At 49.0% G+C, this 19,628-nt stretch overlaps 1 protein-coding gene across 1 annotated transcript; it reads left to right on the forward strand.

Moving 5' to 3' along the window:
- The first annotated feature begins 3,104 nt into the window (after positions 1–3,104).
- LOC115322097 (pre-mRNA-processing factor 19) lies at positions 3,105–19,382 on the forward strand. The gene is made up of 6 exons (XM_029982423.4): positions 3,105–3,227; positions 10,415–10,682; positions 11,865–12,180; positions 16,265–16,485; positions 16,987–17,347; positions 18,840–19,382. The coding sequence occupies exons 2-6, from the start codon at positions 10,446–10,448 to the stop codon at positions 19,184–19,186; spliced, it is 1,482 nt and encodes a 493-aa protein (XP_029838283.1). The 5' UTR covers positions 3,105–3,227; positions 10,415–10,445; the 3' UTR covers positions 19,187–19,382.
- Positions 19,383–19,628: the final 246 nt, after the last annotated feature.

The following is a 19,628-nucleotide window of genomic DNA, read 5'->3' on the forward strand; positions in this document are numbered from 1 at the left end:
TATTCTTTCTGCTAGATCTGAGCGAAGATGTTCGTTCTACGTTTTAAAATATCACCCGCACGCTCGAAGTCTTTGAGAACAAGTGGCCGATAAAAGCTGCCTGGCAGAGAAAACAAATACAAAGAGACACCTTTCATAGCCCATGAACTTTATTCTCTATGTTTTTATCCACTCATGCACAATGACAGATCCGGCACCCACTGGTCTCCATGATCAGTGTGCAAATACATTGATTGGAAAACAAAAAGTTGCACAGCCACGTGACTTCCGCCAACTCTCAGTTTGGTTTCGAGCTGTTACGTTTTTCTACTTTTTTTTAAAATAATGCGACGCTAGCAAAATATTCATTGGGTAGTCTTCTGACATCATTATAAATCGCCTGGCAAAAATAAAAAATAAATTTTGGGTGTGTCAGTGCCCCTTTATGCCTTTTTCTTTTCTTTTTTCCTCGGGTAAGTTCGCTCTCTTCAAATTTCATTAAAAAAAAGAGAGAGAGAAATGCACCATTTGTGGGAAACGATGTACATATTCACGTGCTGTCACTATGTGAAAATGGCTCCATCTTCTACTTTACGAACAGTTCAAAAACATTTGAAACAAAAAGAATGAAGTATGTGGGTTATGAAAGGTGTGTCTTTTTATTATTTCCTATGTCGAGCGGCTTTTATCGTGCACCTGATCTCTGGGTTCTTTATTTGCAAATATTTCGAGCTTGCGGGTGATGTTTTCAACGCAGAACAAGCATCTTCGCACATATTCATGAACAGAAAGAATAATCAGTACTTATTCATTGCAAATTGAAATATATGCGTGGATTTAGTTTGATCGTCTGCATGCACAAGGAGTTACCCAGAGTCCACTGTAGTTACGGCGTAGTTCTGGCCGTCTCTCTTGCTTTTAACTAGGGGTGTCGCGAACTTTTGTCGAACCAGATTTTTTGGTCGAACTTTCGGGGTTCGACTGGGTCGAGCCGGTTTGACAAACCTTCGAACATTTCACCCAAGGAGGTTAGAAGTACTAGGAGGGGGCACGTTGCATTATTGGTGAAGCCTAGTCATAAAAAGTTTAAACGATTTTGTGCCCAGCATAACCGCAGATCTGTCTGGCGATTGGTGCGCGTGACATGTCACGTGCGAGATGGATGGTTGATTGTAGGAGGATTCCTTGCAAGCTTGCGCGCGCTCCGTCCGGTAGGCTTTATCAGATCGAAGGCTAGGCTGTGGTCTATTCTAGTACACCATAGCTAGACGAAGGCTAGCTACCAGGGTTGCCACTGGGTTTCGAGTCAAAGTAGCCAAATCACGTACAGAAAGTAGCCAAAAGTAGCCATTCTATTCGAGATTCCGCCGAAAAAGTCGCCACACCAAATATGTACAATAAAAACGTATTAAAAAAAAAAGTAGCGAACACTATATAGGAATCTTGAGTTTACTGCACAAGCGTGAGGGTGAAGCACTTCAAACTCATATCAAACACTGCAGCAAAGTGCTAGTAGATGCTGCTGGCCCCAGAATGATTTGCAGTCATTTTCTGGAGCATTTTATCTGGGATCATGTATGTAGATGATGTTTTCCACTGCAGTCGGTGGCCACACTTAATTCTTAGGATGGACTCCAGAAGTTAAAGCTTCATCTCATTGCGAAGTTCCGTTTTAGTCAGCGCTACATGGGAGAATACTCTATCTGCTTCGGCATTTGAGACTGGAAGCTCCAGAATCTTTACGGCGCCTGCGGTTACTCCTGGAAAAGGGCATATAGCGGCAGCATCCCTGAAAACCAGTGCTTGGTACCAAAAGCTGAACACAGGACTCGTCTTGTTTGTGGCAAAAGCAGACCACAGTGTTGGATCACCGCTTCCAGCTCATTCCTAAAGGTGCTGAAAAGGTGAGAAGGCAAACTGAAAATTTCCCAGCAAGCATTGGGCCCCATTTCAACCTCCGGGCTGATTGCTTGAAACCTGCAGGGTGCAGAAGTTGTGTTAAGAATGCGCGTTTGCAGTTGACTAGGAATTTTATTTAAAACCAAAGCATCGTTCCCGAATGCGAAGTTGCTCTTGGGCAGGCAGTCCGCTAGTAGCAAGCAATTCTGAAAATGCTTCCCCAAGGTCAGTTTGTGCAGAATCCAGGTAAATGCTCCCCGTTTCCAGCGTTTAAAATTTGCAGGACGAGCTTGCTTTGGCCTGGAAACGTGTCTGTGCGATACTGCTGAGAGCCGCAACGAGCCGCCAAAAGTAGCCAAAAAATCGCCAGATCGCCAAGCGTAATTTTTGGTAGCCAAGCGCCCCCAAAAGTAGCCAATTTGGCGAAAAGTAGCCACCAGTGGCAACCCTGCTAGCTACGGTCACGTGATGTGGTGAGAGTAAGGAGGAAAATGCGAAAGAGGCGAGGCGTCAAGGGAGCATGGCTTGTAGAGGCTACGCGGCTGACGTCATGCCCTCTCCTAGGCTTCTATTCTCCATGCTCTCCTACCCTTCTATTCTCCATGATTTTACCAGATTCGACCGGTTCGACTTTGTGGACAGTGTAGCCAGAGCTTGATACAAGCATGTCTAGGTTTGGAAATTTTTTTTATGCAAATGGTTATTTTATATTGTGAAAAGCTGCAATTAAAAGAAACTAATTCTAATCAATGAAGAAGTTAATAACTTCATTTTTAGTACTGTATTAACAGAAATAGCCATTCAGCGCTGCACTTAATTGATTTCTAAGCCATAATCGTCCAATCCGAAGCCAACTGGTCAGCCTGTCGCGCATGCGCACACAAGTCGAACCTCAATAGATGGTTCGTCGAACTTTTCACTAAAAGGTCGAAAAAGTCGAACCTGGTCGAACTCGAACCGCGGCCGGTTCGCGACACCCCTGCTTTTAACATTATTGGTTTAACGTTGTTTAACATTATAATAGCTCTATGCAGCGGACGCACCAGACCCCGTGGAAAAAGTTTTTTTCATAAATCCTAGAAGAAGTTGTTGGAAGAAATAACGCAGAGAAAGTTATAAGCATATTTATTCGATACTTTGGGGCATTGTTATGAAAAAGTGTAAAATGTAGGCCAGGCGGCGCAAGCTACCGCCCGATACAAACATTAGTTCTGTCCATCTGTGGATGATCGCACTTGCAAATCGGCGTTCGGCCAGGTTCGGCGTCGTCCGCATGTGATATCGAGTTGAAAGTGAGTTCTGAACTCGTATTCATCGTGCTCGTCGGCAAAACTGTTCTTCTACAGAAGGTGCGTGAACTGTATTTTTAAATAACGGAAGATTTGAACTACGCGTTTTCAAAATCGGCGAGGGGGCACTTTGTTGATCGTCGGGAGCATCATTTCACCGGCATCTTGTTAATCTAGGCCTAACCTTCGGGATGCGTGAACGATGCGGCCTTTTTTGTCTGTCGACACCACCCTTGGATAAGCGTAAATCGATAGATCAGTGCTCTAATGTCTTCACTAACTAATCGAGCTTCGCTAGCAACCGATTATATTCTCACTGCGCCTGAGAGCGGTTTGTAATTGTCGGGTTACTACAGCAATGTTTTCACTTAAAACGTCGATGTCGGAATATGCGTCGTGCTGCGTACCCCACGTTTCATAATGTGTTCGGCAAGGAACGCGGATGGCAGCCCCGTTGGTTAAGGAATGGGAGTAAGCGTAGATGCTTTACAGGATGTCTTTACTGGACGTTCTCCGCTTGCTGACGGCGCGGCATTAGTGTGTTTTTGTAGATCGCACGTTGCAGAAAGTGGTCCCAGCAGGCGCGTGCGCAGTCCATGCTTCAAAGCGTAGCTCCAGAATACGATCTACTAAAACTAGGGTGCCTTCATGTGCGCTTTGCTTGGGGTGATGACATCTGGACATTTTGTTTCGAACGCTTATTTTTTTTTTTTTTTTTTCTATAGCGCGTGAAAGAGCGTGTCCCTGCACTAGAGTGACCACCTTTCTGCTAGCGAAATGCGGGACACTGGAGGCGGGAAGAGTGGAAATTTATTGACACACAAACCACGAACTGTGCTGTTTATACACCTGCTAATTGTATTGCAGCAATTAAGCTCAATTAAGTTTCACTACGAGTGAAGTATTTTTTTTATGCCAAACGTGTTATTAAATGTGTCGAAGTTGAAAACATAAATCGACTGTAGCAGAAATCAATGCATCAAATGGAAATAAGAAACAGTAAATCTCTTTCAGGTTATTGTTTTCTGTCAACGCCTACTTTTATCAGCATTGCCCTACACACATTTTTAACATGTTTTTTTTTTTTTTTTTTTCGACCGTTGCGAGTTGCAGGCTTTCTGCTTTGTGTGGCTGTGTTCACTAAAACAAAGATCCACAGCAACCCTTTCACATTGACAGAGCGATATCAAAAGTAACTACAATATTTGGTTAAAACTTTGGCGCGCAATTTTTCTCAGAATATTTTGCCACCAAGGGGAGAGGCACAACGGAGTATGCGCGTCGGTCTCCTGCAAGAATGACGGTCGCTTCCCGCAATGCTTTGAATAGAAAATGGCGTACCATTGCGATTCACACGATTACCTGTGACCTCCGGGCTTCTCCGTGTCCCGTTGTTCGGCAGTGCCACGAGTTGCAGAGTGAATTTTACTACATTATGAAATGCGGGACATTTTGAAGATTTGGGAATTTCTTGCGGGATGCGGGACACGAGCCCTCAATGCAAGACAGTCCCGCGAGTCGCGGGACGGGTGGTCACCCTACCCTGTATGCGCTCGTGGCGCTGATTGTGCTACGGCGACATTTTGTTTCCTGCGATTTTTTTCCATTTTTCCTGTGAGCACGTGCTGTCGGCATCGGGTACTACACACGATAACATCACCCTAAACAGAAGGACATTGAGGCACTTTAACTAAAACTGTTGATAGCCGGGTACAGGTATACACCATTCCAGTGTTTACAACTCCTCAGCCCAGCACGTGCATGTTCGTCGCTTCGGAAAACAAGAAAATTGCGCCGTACGCATGAACACTGAAATAAAAACCGGACAGGCCCCCCCCCCCCCCCCCCCCCCCCCTTTTTTTTTGGAAAGGTCTATACATGGCTTGCACATGACGTCATTGAAAGAGCTCTCCAGAGAAAAGGGGAAGAAGGAGCTCCCCATCAGGATCCTCCTTTATGCCTCCTGGATATGCACAGACGTTGCTATTCTCCTCCCAGAAGATTATAGAAGATCAACCTGTCACTCAAAAATCTTACAAAAGCAGCTTCCCTCTCCTCCTCTTACATGGTGGTCAGAAGTAAGGGATTTGACGTCAGTGCAAGGAGCCTATAGGTGCTGTGCAGGATTCCAGAGCGTACCACCGTCGGTTGATCATCAGCGCCTCCGTGGCCAACTGAGACAACACCGGGGAGGCTAAAATCGGCAGCGCCACCGGCTTACCCTCGTGACATTACGTTATTGCCAACTCCGAGCGCTGTGTTGGCGCGCGCTATGGGTGGTAGTCACCGGAAGTCCTAAGAAGACATTCTTGCCCAGGCGAAAATTTTCAACTGGGACCAATTGGTCCCAGTTGCAACTGGTTTATGGAACAATTCCCAGTTGCAACTGGTCCCAGTTGGAGTTGTCCAACTGGTCCCAGTTGGAGTTGGTCCCAGCTGGAATTGGTCCCAGTTACAACTGGTCCCAGTTGGGAGTTGGTCCCAGTTACCGCTGGTACCAACTCCAGCAACAATGAAACACGGCACAAAATGGAAGGTTGACAAGACTTTATTGTCAAAAACTTGAAGAATGAAACTAAACAATAGGTTCGGTGACGTACATGCTCCGGGTTTAGCCACTTGCTTGCGACAGTTAAATCGCTTTTTCAGAGGTGGTATTCATGAGATGAAGGAAGATCGGCCGCTGGCGTCTGTTAGTGAAGACGTCCTCAGCTTCTCTTCCCATCGCGTGAAGAAAGGTGCTCACCCGTGATCCCGCGTTGCGCAGGTGAAGTCCTGATAAGATGCGGTGGCACTCCCACCTTGCAATCTCTGTCACAACAGTCAAACATTTTCGAGGTAGACCTCCCGCCATTTTCGCCATTGTGCTCTCCGCGGCGTTTTCTCTTCCTTCCGGTCTTTCCTGGGTGCCCTCCGATCGCTGAACTGCATCTTTCCATCCTCGAAGTTCACCGCTGCCACCATGGTGTGTGTACAGTTAGGTCCAAAGAAGCGCAGCTGTAGTTTTGACATTTTCATAACGACGCGAACTTCGGCGATGGCGACCCTTCTCTACCGCGTCCAACCAACTCCGGCGTCAGCATAGGCAGCGCCATTTGTCGACAACGCGTACCACTAATCTGCACCCGCGTGCCACAGCGGCCCGCTAGCTCTGATTGGCCAAAAGATAAATTTATTTATTAAAATAAAAAAAAATACTGTAGGTATTAAAATAAATGCTTTAATATATTTTAATAATGCACTAAATGTTCATTTAAGTGAACACATTTTGTCACTAATTATATTTTCCAATTAAAAAAATATTTAGTTAATTAAAAATTTTATATTATTTTTATAAATATATAAATGTACCCCACTAATTAAAAATTTCCCTATTTGTATAAGCCTAAAAATGTTAGTGTTTTTAGTTTTCTTCATTAGCAAAGGTCAATACACCCCCAACTTGTCAAAATTGTTGCCCCGTGTGAACTGGGAACGGGAAAGGCATTTGAAGTCCGACTGGGAATCGCTCCAACCAGTTACCTTCCTAACTGGTTCCAGTTCAGTCCATTCCCAACTGGGAGTCAAACCAGTTGACTCCCAACTGGGAATGGTTCAAACCAGTTGACCCCTCAGCTGGTCCCAGTTGGACTCCTATTGGTCCCAGTTGATTCCCAGTTGGGACCAGTTAGTCCCAGTTGATTCCCAGTTGGGACCAGTTAGTCCCAGTTGAAACCAGTTGAGGTGCCAACTGGTCCCAGTTAGAAATTTTTGCCTGGGTGATGGTGTGCAACGTGCATGTTCGAAGCATTGTGGAAGCTTGCCGTCAACACACTCTCAGCAGCAGCGAGCTCAGCTTTGGCCGCCAGTGAATACCACCTATACTACCGACTGTTTCCAAAATGTATTCACCATTAAAGGAGCTGTGCAACAATTTCAGGGCTTTGCTTAAATAATTGTGGAAGTTGATGCCTGACACTTCTGAAGTGAACTAAGAAAACAGATTTTGCCTGGATACCCTAGTTTTTATTTTGAAAAAATGAAAAAGATCCAGGTTTCTGCCACCTCTCAACGCATACGTCATCTTCCGGGTCACATGCGCAGTGACGTTGATGGGGTAGACGCGGGGTTCCGGAACAGTTCTCTCTTTAGAGCAATCAGTGAGCAGCGAGAACTTGTTTGCTCGCGACCGCGTGACCACGTGCTGGCGAGCGCCGCGCAAACAATATGGTGAAAGGAGGAAAGTCTCATCCGGGTCCAGCCATACCTGTCCGGCTCTGTCCAACCTGTCCCCCTCCCCCTTTGGCTTCTGGCGGCTGTTCGCGGTAGCAGAGAGAGCTGACGGTTTTGTGGACCTAGGATAGATGGCGCCGCTAAAACTCCGTATAATAAAAGTTTTGTCGATGATACCAGGTTTTTGACGCATTTATATCTATGTTGGAACGACAAGATTGATAGAAAAGTTACCTTTTATCGAGCAGGTATTGGTACAATTTGCTATCTTTCTACAAGATTCCCCATTGACGTCATGACGCATGTTTCTCATGGCCGCCGCTCGCAGCTGCAGGTCGGGGAATATTCAAATTTTTGCCTCGCAATTACGCGGTGGATTCGCAACATTTCGATGAAAGGGGGTGTGTTTTCTTTCCTTTGTGGCAAGGTGAACAATATCAAAAGCAGAAGATGCCAATTATTTCAACGTTGAAATCGTTGCACAGCTCCTTTAAATGTTTGTGTTAACCTGTATGCGTATGTGGCTGTGTGGTTCTAGCATTGGGGAGTTTCAGTAGATGCCATCCTCGATAGGTTGAGACAACCTAAAACAAGAACTAGCGGAACAAAATTGAACATCCAGATGTTTCGGCCAAACTTCAGTGAAATCAAGTAGACAAGGCCAGTTTTCTCTTCTTTTTTTTTTTTAGATCGCAGCTCTTAGGTGCTTATTTCCGGCTTGAGCGGCATCGCCGTCGGCGTAATTGTGCGGTGCATTATGGGACGTTTCCCATAATGCACCACAATGACGTTCCGGCACGTTGCCGAAACGTCGCCACGATGCATTATGGGATGTTTCCGGTAATGCGCCGCATGGACATTTTGGCACGGCACTCGCGCCGAAATGTCGCGTGACGTCACCGTGCCGAAACGTTGCTTGACGTTTCGGCACCACTCTGAAACGTCGCGTGTCGACGTGCATTTCATGTGCGAAAGAAGCAGGAGGGGAGGAGGAGGGGGTACGGATGAGCAGGAGGGGCATGCCCTTCCCTCAGTACCCTCTCTTCCTTCTCAAGAGCTATGCTCTAAATCAGTGTTACGGGGGGTTGTAAACGTCTCAATTTTTTCATCTTGCTTGCGCGCGCCTCAAAATTACAAAAGTATTGTCCCCTCGTCGTCGTGTTGAAGACGACTGTGGTGCCTGAGGAATGTGTTTTTTGTGCAAGCTGGCTGTAGTTTGGACGGTGTCGACACAGCTGCTCGTCGCAAGGTGATGCTCATTCTTGTCGATTGAATATGCTGTTCTCTTTTACATAGAACACAAATAAACGCTGCATATTTAACTTTTTTTTTTGTGGGGTACTTGCATTTTTTATTTCTCGAGTAGACTGTCTTCTTGCAACCGAGACGAAGTTGGGATAGCATAGGCACGGGTCGAAATAGAGCAGCCATCTTGAGCAGCTATGCGATCACGCTAAAGGCACAAACGCCACTCCATTTGGCAGTCGGCAAAGCGGAGAAAACGCTCGCTCCGGTAGCTATGCTTACTCCAGTAACTATGGTTAAACATCCATGAAATGTTGTATGATCAAGATGTGTCGGCAGAGCAGTAGGAATATCAAAGGACTGTCAAGCGCAATTATTCCAAATATTGAGTCAAATGGCACATTTAGGAATCCATCTCGAGTCATATGGTTTGAACAGAATGCCTATTTTACATGTTCTATGATATTTATTCATCTCCGATGGCGTTGTATTTCCCACGGCCTCGACGGGAATCTACAGAGCTTTACGCCTGCTAAGCTTTCGGGGTCGCGACAGTTAGGTACGCAACATTGCCTACAGTTTCAACGTTTGCTCGAGTCGTAAGGGCGGGCTGCACTCTACATTTTTTGCATTACTGGAGCCTGGCCACGAGCGTCATCCGCCAAAGCGCCAGACAGCCAGGCAACACTGGCCCGTTGCATTAACATCACCCGGAATCATAGAGGCCCGAGAACGTTTTCCTGCGTGGAACGTCGTCACAGTCAGATGGTGCCAATTCAGCAGTTCGACACAAGCCCGGTTGCCTAGCGCCCTTCGACGTGTTCGTTCGACAGGAGGACTGGCGGAACGCTTACGCAGCACCCGCGTCGACGCCAGAATTTTGTCCGCAGGCTTAGAATCTTGGGTTGCGTTGGTTTAATGCGGCATTGCCTTTCCCTCGTTCTCTAGCTTTATATGGGTATCCTGTACGGACCTTGCTCGCTGGTGTTGGTCACGCCCTAACAAGGGCTTGGAAAAGAGTCGGCAACCGAGTGCAGCAGCTGTTGGTTTGCGGTCATTGCACCAGTGGTGTGGCACCGCGTGGGGTGAAGGGGAGTAAATGGTGCATTAGCACACTCCCTACTTGTAGGAACGGGGGCTACATTGCAGGGTAGGGTGATCTAATAGGTGCGGAGATGTTACGGTCGGTTCGTATTCGCAGGGGCATTTTGGAGAAAATTGCCTACTGGCCTCAAAGAAGAGGTATGTGAATGAAGTGAGGTCCTTCATACACTCACAATTCCTTCACCACATGTCTCGTTTCATATCGTTCCGATTGCAAACACTGGTCATTAAAAAAACCCAAGTGCTATCCCACCTTCACTGCATATAACAGAATGTCTTAGCCAGATGATCTTTTTGTAAGCCATCGTAATTCAAGCTTAGTTTTTATTTGCGCGTGCGTTTGTCTGTGTCACCCCGTGAGTGAACGGACAGATTAGCACCACTTTGTTGTAAGCCGCCTCGGTGGCTCTGAGGCGAGAGCGTCGGCCTACGGATCCCCATGTGGCGGGTTCAAATCCCGGCCGAGGTGCCCGCAATCTGACGGAGGCTTATTGCGAAGAAAACGCCGTGTAACCGAGCTTTCGGTTGCGCGTCAAAAGGTCCCCAGGTGGTCCAAATTAATCCTCAGTCCTCCGCTGGGGCATACCACATGTCCGTCATTGGTTTGACACGTAAAACCCCCAAATTTGACTTTTAGCACTACTTTGTTTTCTCCGCATGGACATCGGGTTTGCTCCTTGGCGCAGGTGCGAGCAGCGAGGGAAGTGAGCGGCGGCCATGTCGCTGTGCTGCGCCCTGAGCAACGAGGCGCCCGAACAACCGGTGGTTTCACCGGTCTCGGGCGCCGTCTTCGAACGCCGCCTCGTGGTCAAGTACCTGAAGGAGCATGGCACGGACCCGGTCAACAACCAGCCTCTCACGGAAGACATGCTCATTGAGCTCAAGGTGGCCCCACTGGCCAAGCCCCGTCCCCCGTCGGCCACCAGCATTCCCGCCCTGCTCAAGGCACTTCAGGTGGGTACGGCCGGAGCTGTTCGATGCGCTCGGAATGCTGCACGGATGTATAGCCTTCGTAATGGGTCGTAGCTTGTTGATAGAGCGTTCGGATATTTCTCGCCATTTTTTGAAGCTTCCGGGATTCTCTGAGGCAAAAACATTCCAAGACCCCTTTTCTTGGCACTTTGTATGTTATTCGAGCATAGTTGTTATATTTTGGTGTAAGGCAGTGAAGAAGTCCAAAATGCTAGAAATAGACTTTCCTTCAATATTTTGCTTCAGCCTTCCTACCTGCGTGTCCTTGGAAAAGCAGAGTTTATCAAACCTTTGATAAGTTGAACCTTCCTGTAATTTCACACGAAGGTTAAGAAAACTGGGGTCCGATTTTGATCACGGCAAGAGTGAGATATAATTGGCCTGTTGCAGAGCGAGCGCAGATAGTGTTTGTAGGCTTTTTGTCTGCTGACGCAAGCGAAGGACAAGGTTCGTCTGCTACGAAGCACCATTTGCAGATGGAAATAAAACAAGAAAACATCGTACAACATCTAACAAATCGGGAAAATGTTTGTCTGCTATGCGCCGAGCGCCTCGGCGAAGTGGGATTATGGATGAAATTGTATTGTCCGCTCACTTCGCAAATCTCAAGTTGTTCCGCTGCATTACACAAGCAGACTTTGGCCGCTAGACGAAGGAGTACTAAGGACAAGCACATTGGAGGCTGCATAACCTCTCTCAATATTTTGATGTTAGTGAGATACTCTTACCAAAATATTGTACAATTGTGAACTCCCAAACAGGTCAAAAATTTCTCATTACCGTAAAATACCGGGCAAGCGCCCACTCAAACTTTGGAGGTAATCGCAAAACAATGGGGGATGGGCGCTTGTCCAGTCGTCAATTTTACATATCAATGTACCGTGCATATTTTCTCAGATCTTACAAATTTGGGTATGGGCATTTAATGTGGAATGGGCAGTTCCGCGGTATTCTACGGTAGTTGATTGTGCTCAAGCTGGAGTACCACGTCCAATATGCAGCCGACAATGCACTCGCCTTGATTAAATTCAAACCAATGGCAACTGTGTTTCAAGCAACTAGGTGGCTGAAGTGTCATTGCTTCGAGGTGTAGCCCGACTAGTGACTCGTGGACCAGCATTGCCGAGGTTGTGCCCTTGAGAAAACACGGCTGTACGCTTGCAGGACGAGTGGGACGCAGTGATGCTGCACAGCTTCTCGCTGCGGCAGCAGCTGCAGACGGCTCGGCAAGAGCTGTCCCACACGCTGTACCAGCACGACGCGGCCTGCCGCGTCATCGCCCGTCTCACCAAGGAGGTGACGGCGGCCAGAGAGGCCCTGGCTACCCTCAAGCCCCAGGCAGCAGGGGGAGGGCCTCAGGCGGAGGCAGCGGCAGCACCCGCGGAGGCGGCCGAGGAGACTGCCGGCGGCATGACGGCCGAAGTAGTGCGGCGCCTGCAGGAGAAGGCCACCCTTCTCACGGCACAGCGCAAGAAGAGAGGTGAGAGGACAAGATGTGGAAGCCTTGGGCGGGATAGAGCTGGGATTCTCAATATCTTGCTAACATGGGAGTTCCTGGCAGACCCTTCTCCGAGCTTCCCAATGTTTTTGGCAACCCATAAGCCTAGCGTTTTGCCAGCTCGGGCGTTTTAAAGGGCAACTCCAGTCGAAAACGAAACCAAACTAATGGTGAATTCCACTCGTAGATCTGGAGCGCTTTCCAAAATCCGCGAGGGAGGCAAAATTCCGCTCCGTGGGACCCGCTCCGAATCGACGAGGGGAAGATAAACGTGCATTTTTGGAGCGACCTCCCCCACACCCCCTCCCCACCCCTTCTCCCTCCGCCGTACAAAATGGCCGCTGCTTGAACTTGACCTGCCCACCAACGCAGCCGGCTGATCTTTCCAACGACCAGTGACGACTGTCACTGCTTAGCTGCAGAAGTAACACGCGACACAGGCCGGGCGAAATTATACATACCGCGGCGCCCATGTCACAAATAACGAAGACGTCCGCCTTCGGCACCGTCACATACCTTTCGGCCGCCTCGAAGCGGCGGGGCACGGACAGCGATTTCCAGCGTGGAGTTCAGATTTGTAGTACGACTTTAATAAACACAGAGGTAACAAACCATCACTTGCGCGGTCGTTTCCTAACCACTTCTTGCTTTATTTCACGGGAAAAAGCCGACGGAATGCAGTGTAAAAAGGTAAACAATCACTGGCTGCGGAATGAATAGGCCTAACCTTGCGTCTGCCTCCGGCTTTTCTGTCGTTCTTCCTCTCACGATCACAGACGTCAGCGCTTACGAGTTGCCACGCTCCACATTCCCGGCTTTTTATCCCTGATCTACGCGAGGTAGAAGCGTTCGAGCCGTCACAATCCAGAGTAAACACCGACGCACCCGAACAGATCCAACTCCACGACCGACCCAATCCAGGGTAAACACCGACGCACCCGAACAGATCCAACTCCACGACCGACCGGCCCGCCGATCTCTCCAACCTCGCCGCGCATGCGCACCGCCGATTCAGACGGAAGTCACGTGGGCCGCTCTGTCAGTTTCCGGAGAGATCCGTGAAATCCCGCAGAGCAAGTTCGGCGGAGTTTGGGGCGCTCCGTGGAGCGGGCGCTGCCAGAGATCTACGAGCGGAAGATGACCAACTTGAGCCAGATCTGCGAGCGGAATATGCGCGCTCCAAATGGAGCGCTTTTGGAGCGCTCGAGATCTGCGAGTGGAATTCACCATAAATGACTGGTATTGTTTTAGTGGCACGAAATATGATCACAGCCGCAATATAATGTCGAAGTGAAGCCGGATACTAAACTGAAACCTATTTTAAAGATGCGACCAGCTGCTCTTTAGCGGGCAGCAAGTGGGTTAGCTTTTAGTTGGGAAGCACTTGCACAGCACCCTCATGACGTCACGTCGCGGCGTGGCTGCGGTTGATTGGTTGTACCGCATACCTCAGCACCACGTTGGCATCACGTCCGTATGTCTGATGATCAGTGTTGCCATCCTTCTAGCACAGGGGTGGCCAAGCTGACCTGGCCTAAGAGCCGCAAACAAAACCACGAAACTTCTAAAAGCTGCATGGAAGAGGAAAGGCACAAAAGGGGGGGGGGGGGGGGGGGGGGGGATTTTGTCCACAGCATTAAGTACAATTTGACCTATTTTCAGTCTCTCCAAGTCAAAAGCAGTCCAACTGTATGTAAGGTAGCAGTAGCACAAGACTACCAAACTACCTGTGTCGATTTAAATCGCATTCCATTTCTCTTTTTGAGGAAGTTCTCGTGTGACCTGGAAGGAAACGGGTCTGTGTGTGTGGGTGTGTGTTTGGGAGGGGAGGGGGAGGGAAGAGGGGAGGGGGAGGGTAGTGGAGAGAGCCGCGAGCTGCACTTTAACACGCAAAGAGCCGCATGCGGCTTGCAACCGCAGCTTGGCCACCCCTGCTCTAGCAGGTAGTTTCGGTTTTGCCGTAGACGCCCTAACCAAACTTTTGCCGTAATATCTAAAATCTATGCACAATACTAAAAAAAAAAGAAAAAAAAAATACTTTGTAATTTAAGACCTGCTTTAGCGGAAAATACTTGTAATCCCATACTCAAAGATATCCACCGTAGTTGCCCTTTAACAGATCTGAGCCACCCATGGACGCGTAACTACGAGCCAAATGTTCCGAAGTATGTTCACCGATTTTTACAAGGCCTGTAGGCTTCTGCACTGCTTTACAGCATCATTGCCGAGTCTGGGAAGGGTCGAAGGAGATAAGGGTTCTAGGAAGTTGCAAAGCGTGGCGGCCCATGGCCTAGAGCAAAACCACCTAGGGCCTTTGCACCACTCCCTCTTCGCAGCACCAAGCCTAGCGCCGCGTGTCCGGACGCTGCTGGCTATCGGCCATGCCAACAAGGTTGCACGAAGACGGTGACGAGTCTCGAGTCAAATTTGAGGAGCTTATGCGCCAAACCAACAAAGGGCACCTGGCACACCCCAGCAAAGGATTGAGAATTAATTTGAACTGCACGGGGATCTTCCGACTTGCAACCGAAATCTCGGTTACAATGGTCAGGTTGCGGCCACCTCGGCCGCTGCTGGTGACAAGTGGGAGAGAGGGAGCAATTCAATGGCCGCTCATTTTTGGACCCTTAGTGTCACATTAGGAGGAGAGTGAGCGGGCCTCGTCGGCATCTACAACTACCATAATGTCCCAAGAGGTGGCCCACCCCCGAAAGATAGCCCGCCTCCCTATTTTTGGCTTTATTTCCTATTCTCTTTCAAACATGTAAAGATGTTTGAAAGAGAACATCTTCTTTCATACATTTCAAAGATAACCCGCCCCCTTTTTTTTTGGCTTTATTTTCTATTCTTTTTCAAGCAGGAGAAGGCAACGCCAGGCGAGGGGAGAAAGGGCGAGCACTAGAAAAAGCTGGTGCAGAAGAGAGAAACCTCCTTTTTCCTCTAATGTTCCTAGTGCTCTCCCTTTCTCCCCTCGCCCCCTTTGCCCTCCTCTCCCGTTCCGCTTTCCCAGTGCGCTCCCTTCCTCTCTTCGCCGTTGCCTTCGCCTGCACTGCCCACAGCTAGTGACACGGAGTATAGTTGATGTCAATGCAGCACTCCTTCCCTGTCATCTAAAAAATAAAAAAATAATTAAAAAAAAGAAAAAATGGGGTGACTAAAGGAGAGCAGGGGTTCAAAGCTAAGGTGTGCGATCGTTAGAGACACAAACTTCGTATTCCTCTGCGGCCGAAGCGCTAGCTTTGGCAGGGCTTTCTTTCCGAGACGCCATTCACGGCGACGTTTGCGCCGCCGAGGCCTAAAATGCGGGCCGAGTTTCTCCATTCAACATGGCTGCGAAGCAACATGCAATACGTCCCGTTACCATCGCCTGTGCCACGATACTTTAGATAAGGTGTGTAATTTGGCTTTCAGCTTCACATGAGCTTAGGTCGCATTAAATGGAATTGCTTTTTGCCCTTGGTTCCTGGCGAGTGCGACCCGTCTGACCCATTCCCTCGATAGCCGAGACCGGGAGTCCTCATGCTTTTCAATCTCAAGGAACGCTTTTCTGCCTTGAATGGCAGGCAGACAAGTCCTCCTGCTCTCGCATTGAGGCAATAAAGCACTGCAGAAGCCTACAGACATTGCGAGCAGTAAGGCAGATACAGTCTATGCTCATTACAAGGGCACTGGTTACAACAGACATTTGGATATAACATACCGACTTGTGAAGTTCGGTTGGTTTTCCCCTACATACCATTGCCTCAACTTCATATTTGCATACAACATACTCTTCTTACAACAGACCGAAATCTTGGTGAAAATCAAGGTCTGTTATAACAAGCTGAGACTGTGTAACTAGGAAATGTTTTCTCCTTGGTTGTGCATCCATAATTGCTCAGGTTTTCTAAATTACTGCTTAAAGTGGAAGAATGATTTACTTAGGGATGACCTAGGGTATTTGGATGCTTGGGCAAAGCCAGTTTGAGTACCCACGGGCAAGAACACGGGCAGAAAAACACGTGTTTGAGGCACGTGTAAGGGTAGATAGAAGCGAGGGTTGTTCCAAGCGTCCCCTTGCACGCAGGCAAGGCCATCCCGGAGGATCTTGCCAAGCCGGAGGAGCTGCGTGCCTTCCGTGCCCTGGGGTCGCACCCCGGCCTGCACAGTGCAGGCCTGCCGGGCATCCTAGCCCTGGACGTGAGCCCCAGCGACCGGGTGCTCACTGGGGGCAGCGATCGCAACGCGGCCGTCTTCAACAAAGACACAGAGCAGGTCGTGGCTGTGCTCAAGGGGCACACCAAGAAGGTAAGGGCAGGGCCCTTTTCCCTGTCGCGCACGGCTCATTACGGTTGGCAGCGGCTATTTGGTGCTGCATCATCGAGGCTACTGTAACTTCTTGCGGGAGCCTTAGGTGATTAGGTTACTTACTGGTATTTAGATTGATTAGATTAAGGAGATTAGATTGCACTTTTCTTTGCATTTATGTTACTTGTGATTAGATTGCATATTTGGTGCTTCCTAGATTGCATATTTGGTGATTCGATTGCACATTTAGTGATTAGATTACCGTTTGATTGCTTGTTTTGTGATTAGATTACACATGTGGGGGTTAGAGAAATGTTAGGTTGCATATTTAGTGATTCAGTTAAAAAGATTAAATTACAGATTTGTAACTTAAATTGCAGTTAATTAGATTGCATATTTAGATATTAAGGAGATTAGATTACACATTTGGTGATTAGATTACAGAGATTGCACATTTAGAGATGACACAGGAGACCGTGATGCGGTGGTCCTTTCTCCCAGGTCACCTCGGTGGTGTTCCACCCGGACGAAGACACGGCGATCACGGCTTCCCCGGACGCGACGGTGCGTGTGTGGCACGTGCCGAGCGCCCAGACGACGCAGGTGATCAGAGCCCACGAGGGCCCCGTGACGGGGCTGAGCCTGCACGCCACGGGGGACTACCTGCTGTCCACCTCGACGGACCAGCACTGGGCCTTCTCGGACCTACGCACGGGGAGGGTGCTGGCCCGGGTGGGGGACACCTGCGCCCTCACAGCGGCCGAATTCCACCCGGACGGCCTCATCTTAGGAACGGGGACCTCGGACGCCCTCGTCAAGATCTGGGACCTCAAGGAGCGCACCAACGTTGCAAACTTCCCGGGTGAGTGTAAAGCCAACGATCTAAAGCAGTGACTCTCGACTACCGACGCTTTTGGGATCCCTTCTGGATTGGCAGAAGCGACGGGGGACCCCACTCGCCGGCATGTCAGACGATTACGACGACAAAAGGGTAAATGACTGGAACTAAATGTGTGCAGACCAACTTTGAGCCTCTGAAACGGAGAATAATCGACCCCGCTCGCTCGGAGCCCACGGTTTAGTCTATTTAGCTGCGTGAAACAGCCAGCATCAGCAAAGAGAAGAAGTTTCATTGCTCGGCTCGACCGGCTGTCGAGGGCTTCGGGGACCTTGAGAAGGCCTTCGGGAAACCCTGAAGGTCAGCGGACCACCATTTGAGAACCGCCGATCTAGTGGGAAAGGTCCTACGCACTAAGACCACTTTGGAACAGCGGGGCACAGACGCAGACATCAATGGTCCCAACGGGCCTATGTCTTTGGCAATGCCTTGATCACGCAAAGAAGCAGCGAAACATCGCCTGGAAGGTCCGTATTTGGGTATTTTCTGGTTTACCTTGCAGGAAAGCTCCGGCATTGCGCGTGGAATCACAATTAATAAAATTGACAAGCCCTCGAACAATTTCATCTCCTGGCTGCAAAACGGACACGTCCAACCTGTAGTCTGCTTTCTCTTTTCCACTTTTTCTTTCACTCTTCTTGTTTCTCTCAGGACCGTTGATGTCAGCAACGATGATTTGATGTGTTCTGCTCCCGTCTTACCCCCATTCAGTGGGGGGGGGGGGGGGGGGGGGGGGGGGGGACGGTGTAGTGCGCGTGGAATAGGCAAAATATCTGCCCGAATATGCGAGAAATTGCACATTTGTAGAACTGTTGTGGCTGAATTTGGTTGCACTAAAACTTCTCTACAGTATAGCCTCGTGTAGTGGAGACCGGGACTGTTCTTTAGGGAGCACATTGTGTGGTCCAAAACCCCAATTTGTTTGTTTTACTCTCTGAGCCAGGACAACACAAGGGGGGAGTGGTAAACATATAAGTGGCGGAAAAAACTATATAAAATTGTTACCAATGGGAGAAAAATATATGAATAGTAAAATCGTGAAAACTATACCAAGTAGCAGCCAAGTAAAAGTAGGATGCAGTCACGAAGAAATGGAGGATGGACACATGTTAGGTCTAAGAGCAGAAGAGCCGAAGGGGTGCACGGCAGTGTAGGTCCTCGTTTGGTCTGACGAAATGCTACAGAAGTGTGGAGGTCTGGCAGAGCCCCTAATTTTAAAGCAGCATCACCACTCTCGTCGAGCCCCCTTGCCACTGTTGCGTCGGCCTTGACTACTTCGCACCAGTGTTTGCCATCGTAAGTGGTTGAGGTGATTACAGCTCAGTTGATCTGTCTTAAACACATCTGTGATCTAGTCTTAAGGTCAGCAGTGCCTTAGTGCCAAGTAAGTGCCACGCTCCATGCGAATCGTCTTCTATCGTAATCCTCGACTAACTGTCCGGCGGCTCTTCCCCAGGGCACACGGGGCCGATCTCGGCGCTGGCCTTCTCGGAGAACGGCTACTACCTGGCCACAGCGGCAGGGGACGCGGCGGTGAAGCTCTGGGACCTGCGCAAGCTGAAGAACTTCCGCACCCTGACGCTGGACGAGGGCTACGAGGTGCGGGACTTGTTTTTCGACCAGAGCGGCACCTACCTGGCTGTGGCCGGCACGGACGTGCGCCTCTACCTGTGCAAGCAGTGGGACACCCTCAAGGTGTTTGCCGACCACACAGCCCTGGCCACGGGCGTGCGTTTCACCCACCGGGCGCGCAATGTGGCCTCGGTCAGCATGGACCGCACCCTCAAGATATATGGCCTCTAGTGAGACTCCTTTCGAGCGTCTTGTCTGTTCACTCGATCCTTGTCTCGTTTTTGTTTTCTTTTTCGGTTTCATGTTTGGGAGGAACAGAGGTAATGATGTCAGGTTGCGTTTCATCGTCGAAGTTGCACAGGGGGTCTGACCATGTTTCCACGTGACACTATGCGTTTTACAACCAAATAAAGATTGCTCATTGAGATTTGCTCTTGTGGTTCTCTTTCTCCCAGCTCGTTTGCCTGCCTAAAGAGGGAAATAAACATATGAGTGTTTCCTAAACTTCAGCCTTCCGGTTAATAGTTTCATTAGGGAGCCACAGGTGGGATGCAAAAACATATCCTGCCTGTGAGCCTTTATTATATAACGCTGCATCAGCTCCCCTTAACACGACCATCTTATGTCTCGTGTGTCGATCATTGAATAAAGTAAGCATCTTCGACTGTCGGTA

Source organism: Ixodes scapularis, unplaced genomic scaffold (assembly GCF_016920785.2).
Source record: "Ixodes scapularis isolate PalLabHiFi unplaced genomic scaffold, ASM1692078v2 ptg000165l_1___fragment_2___debris__unscaffolded, whole genome shotgun sequence".
Lineage (NCBI taxonomy): Eukaryota > Metazoa > Arthropoda > Arachnida > Ixodida > Ixodidae > Ixodes > Ixodes scapularis.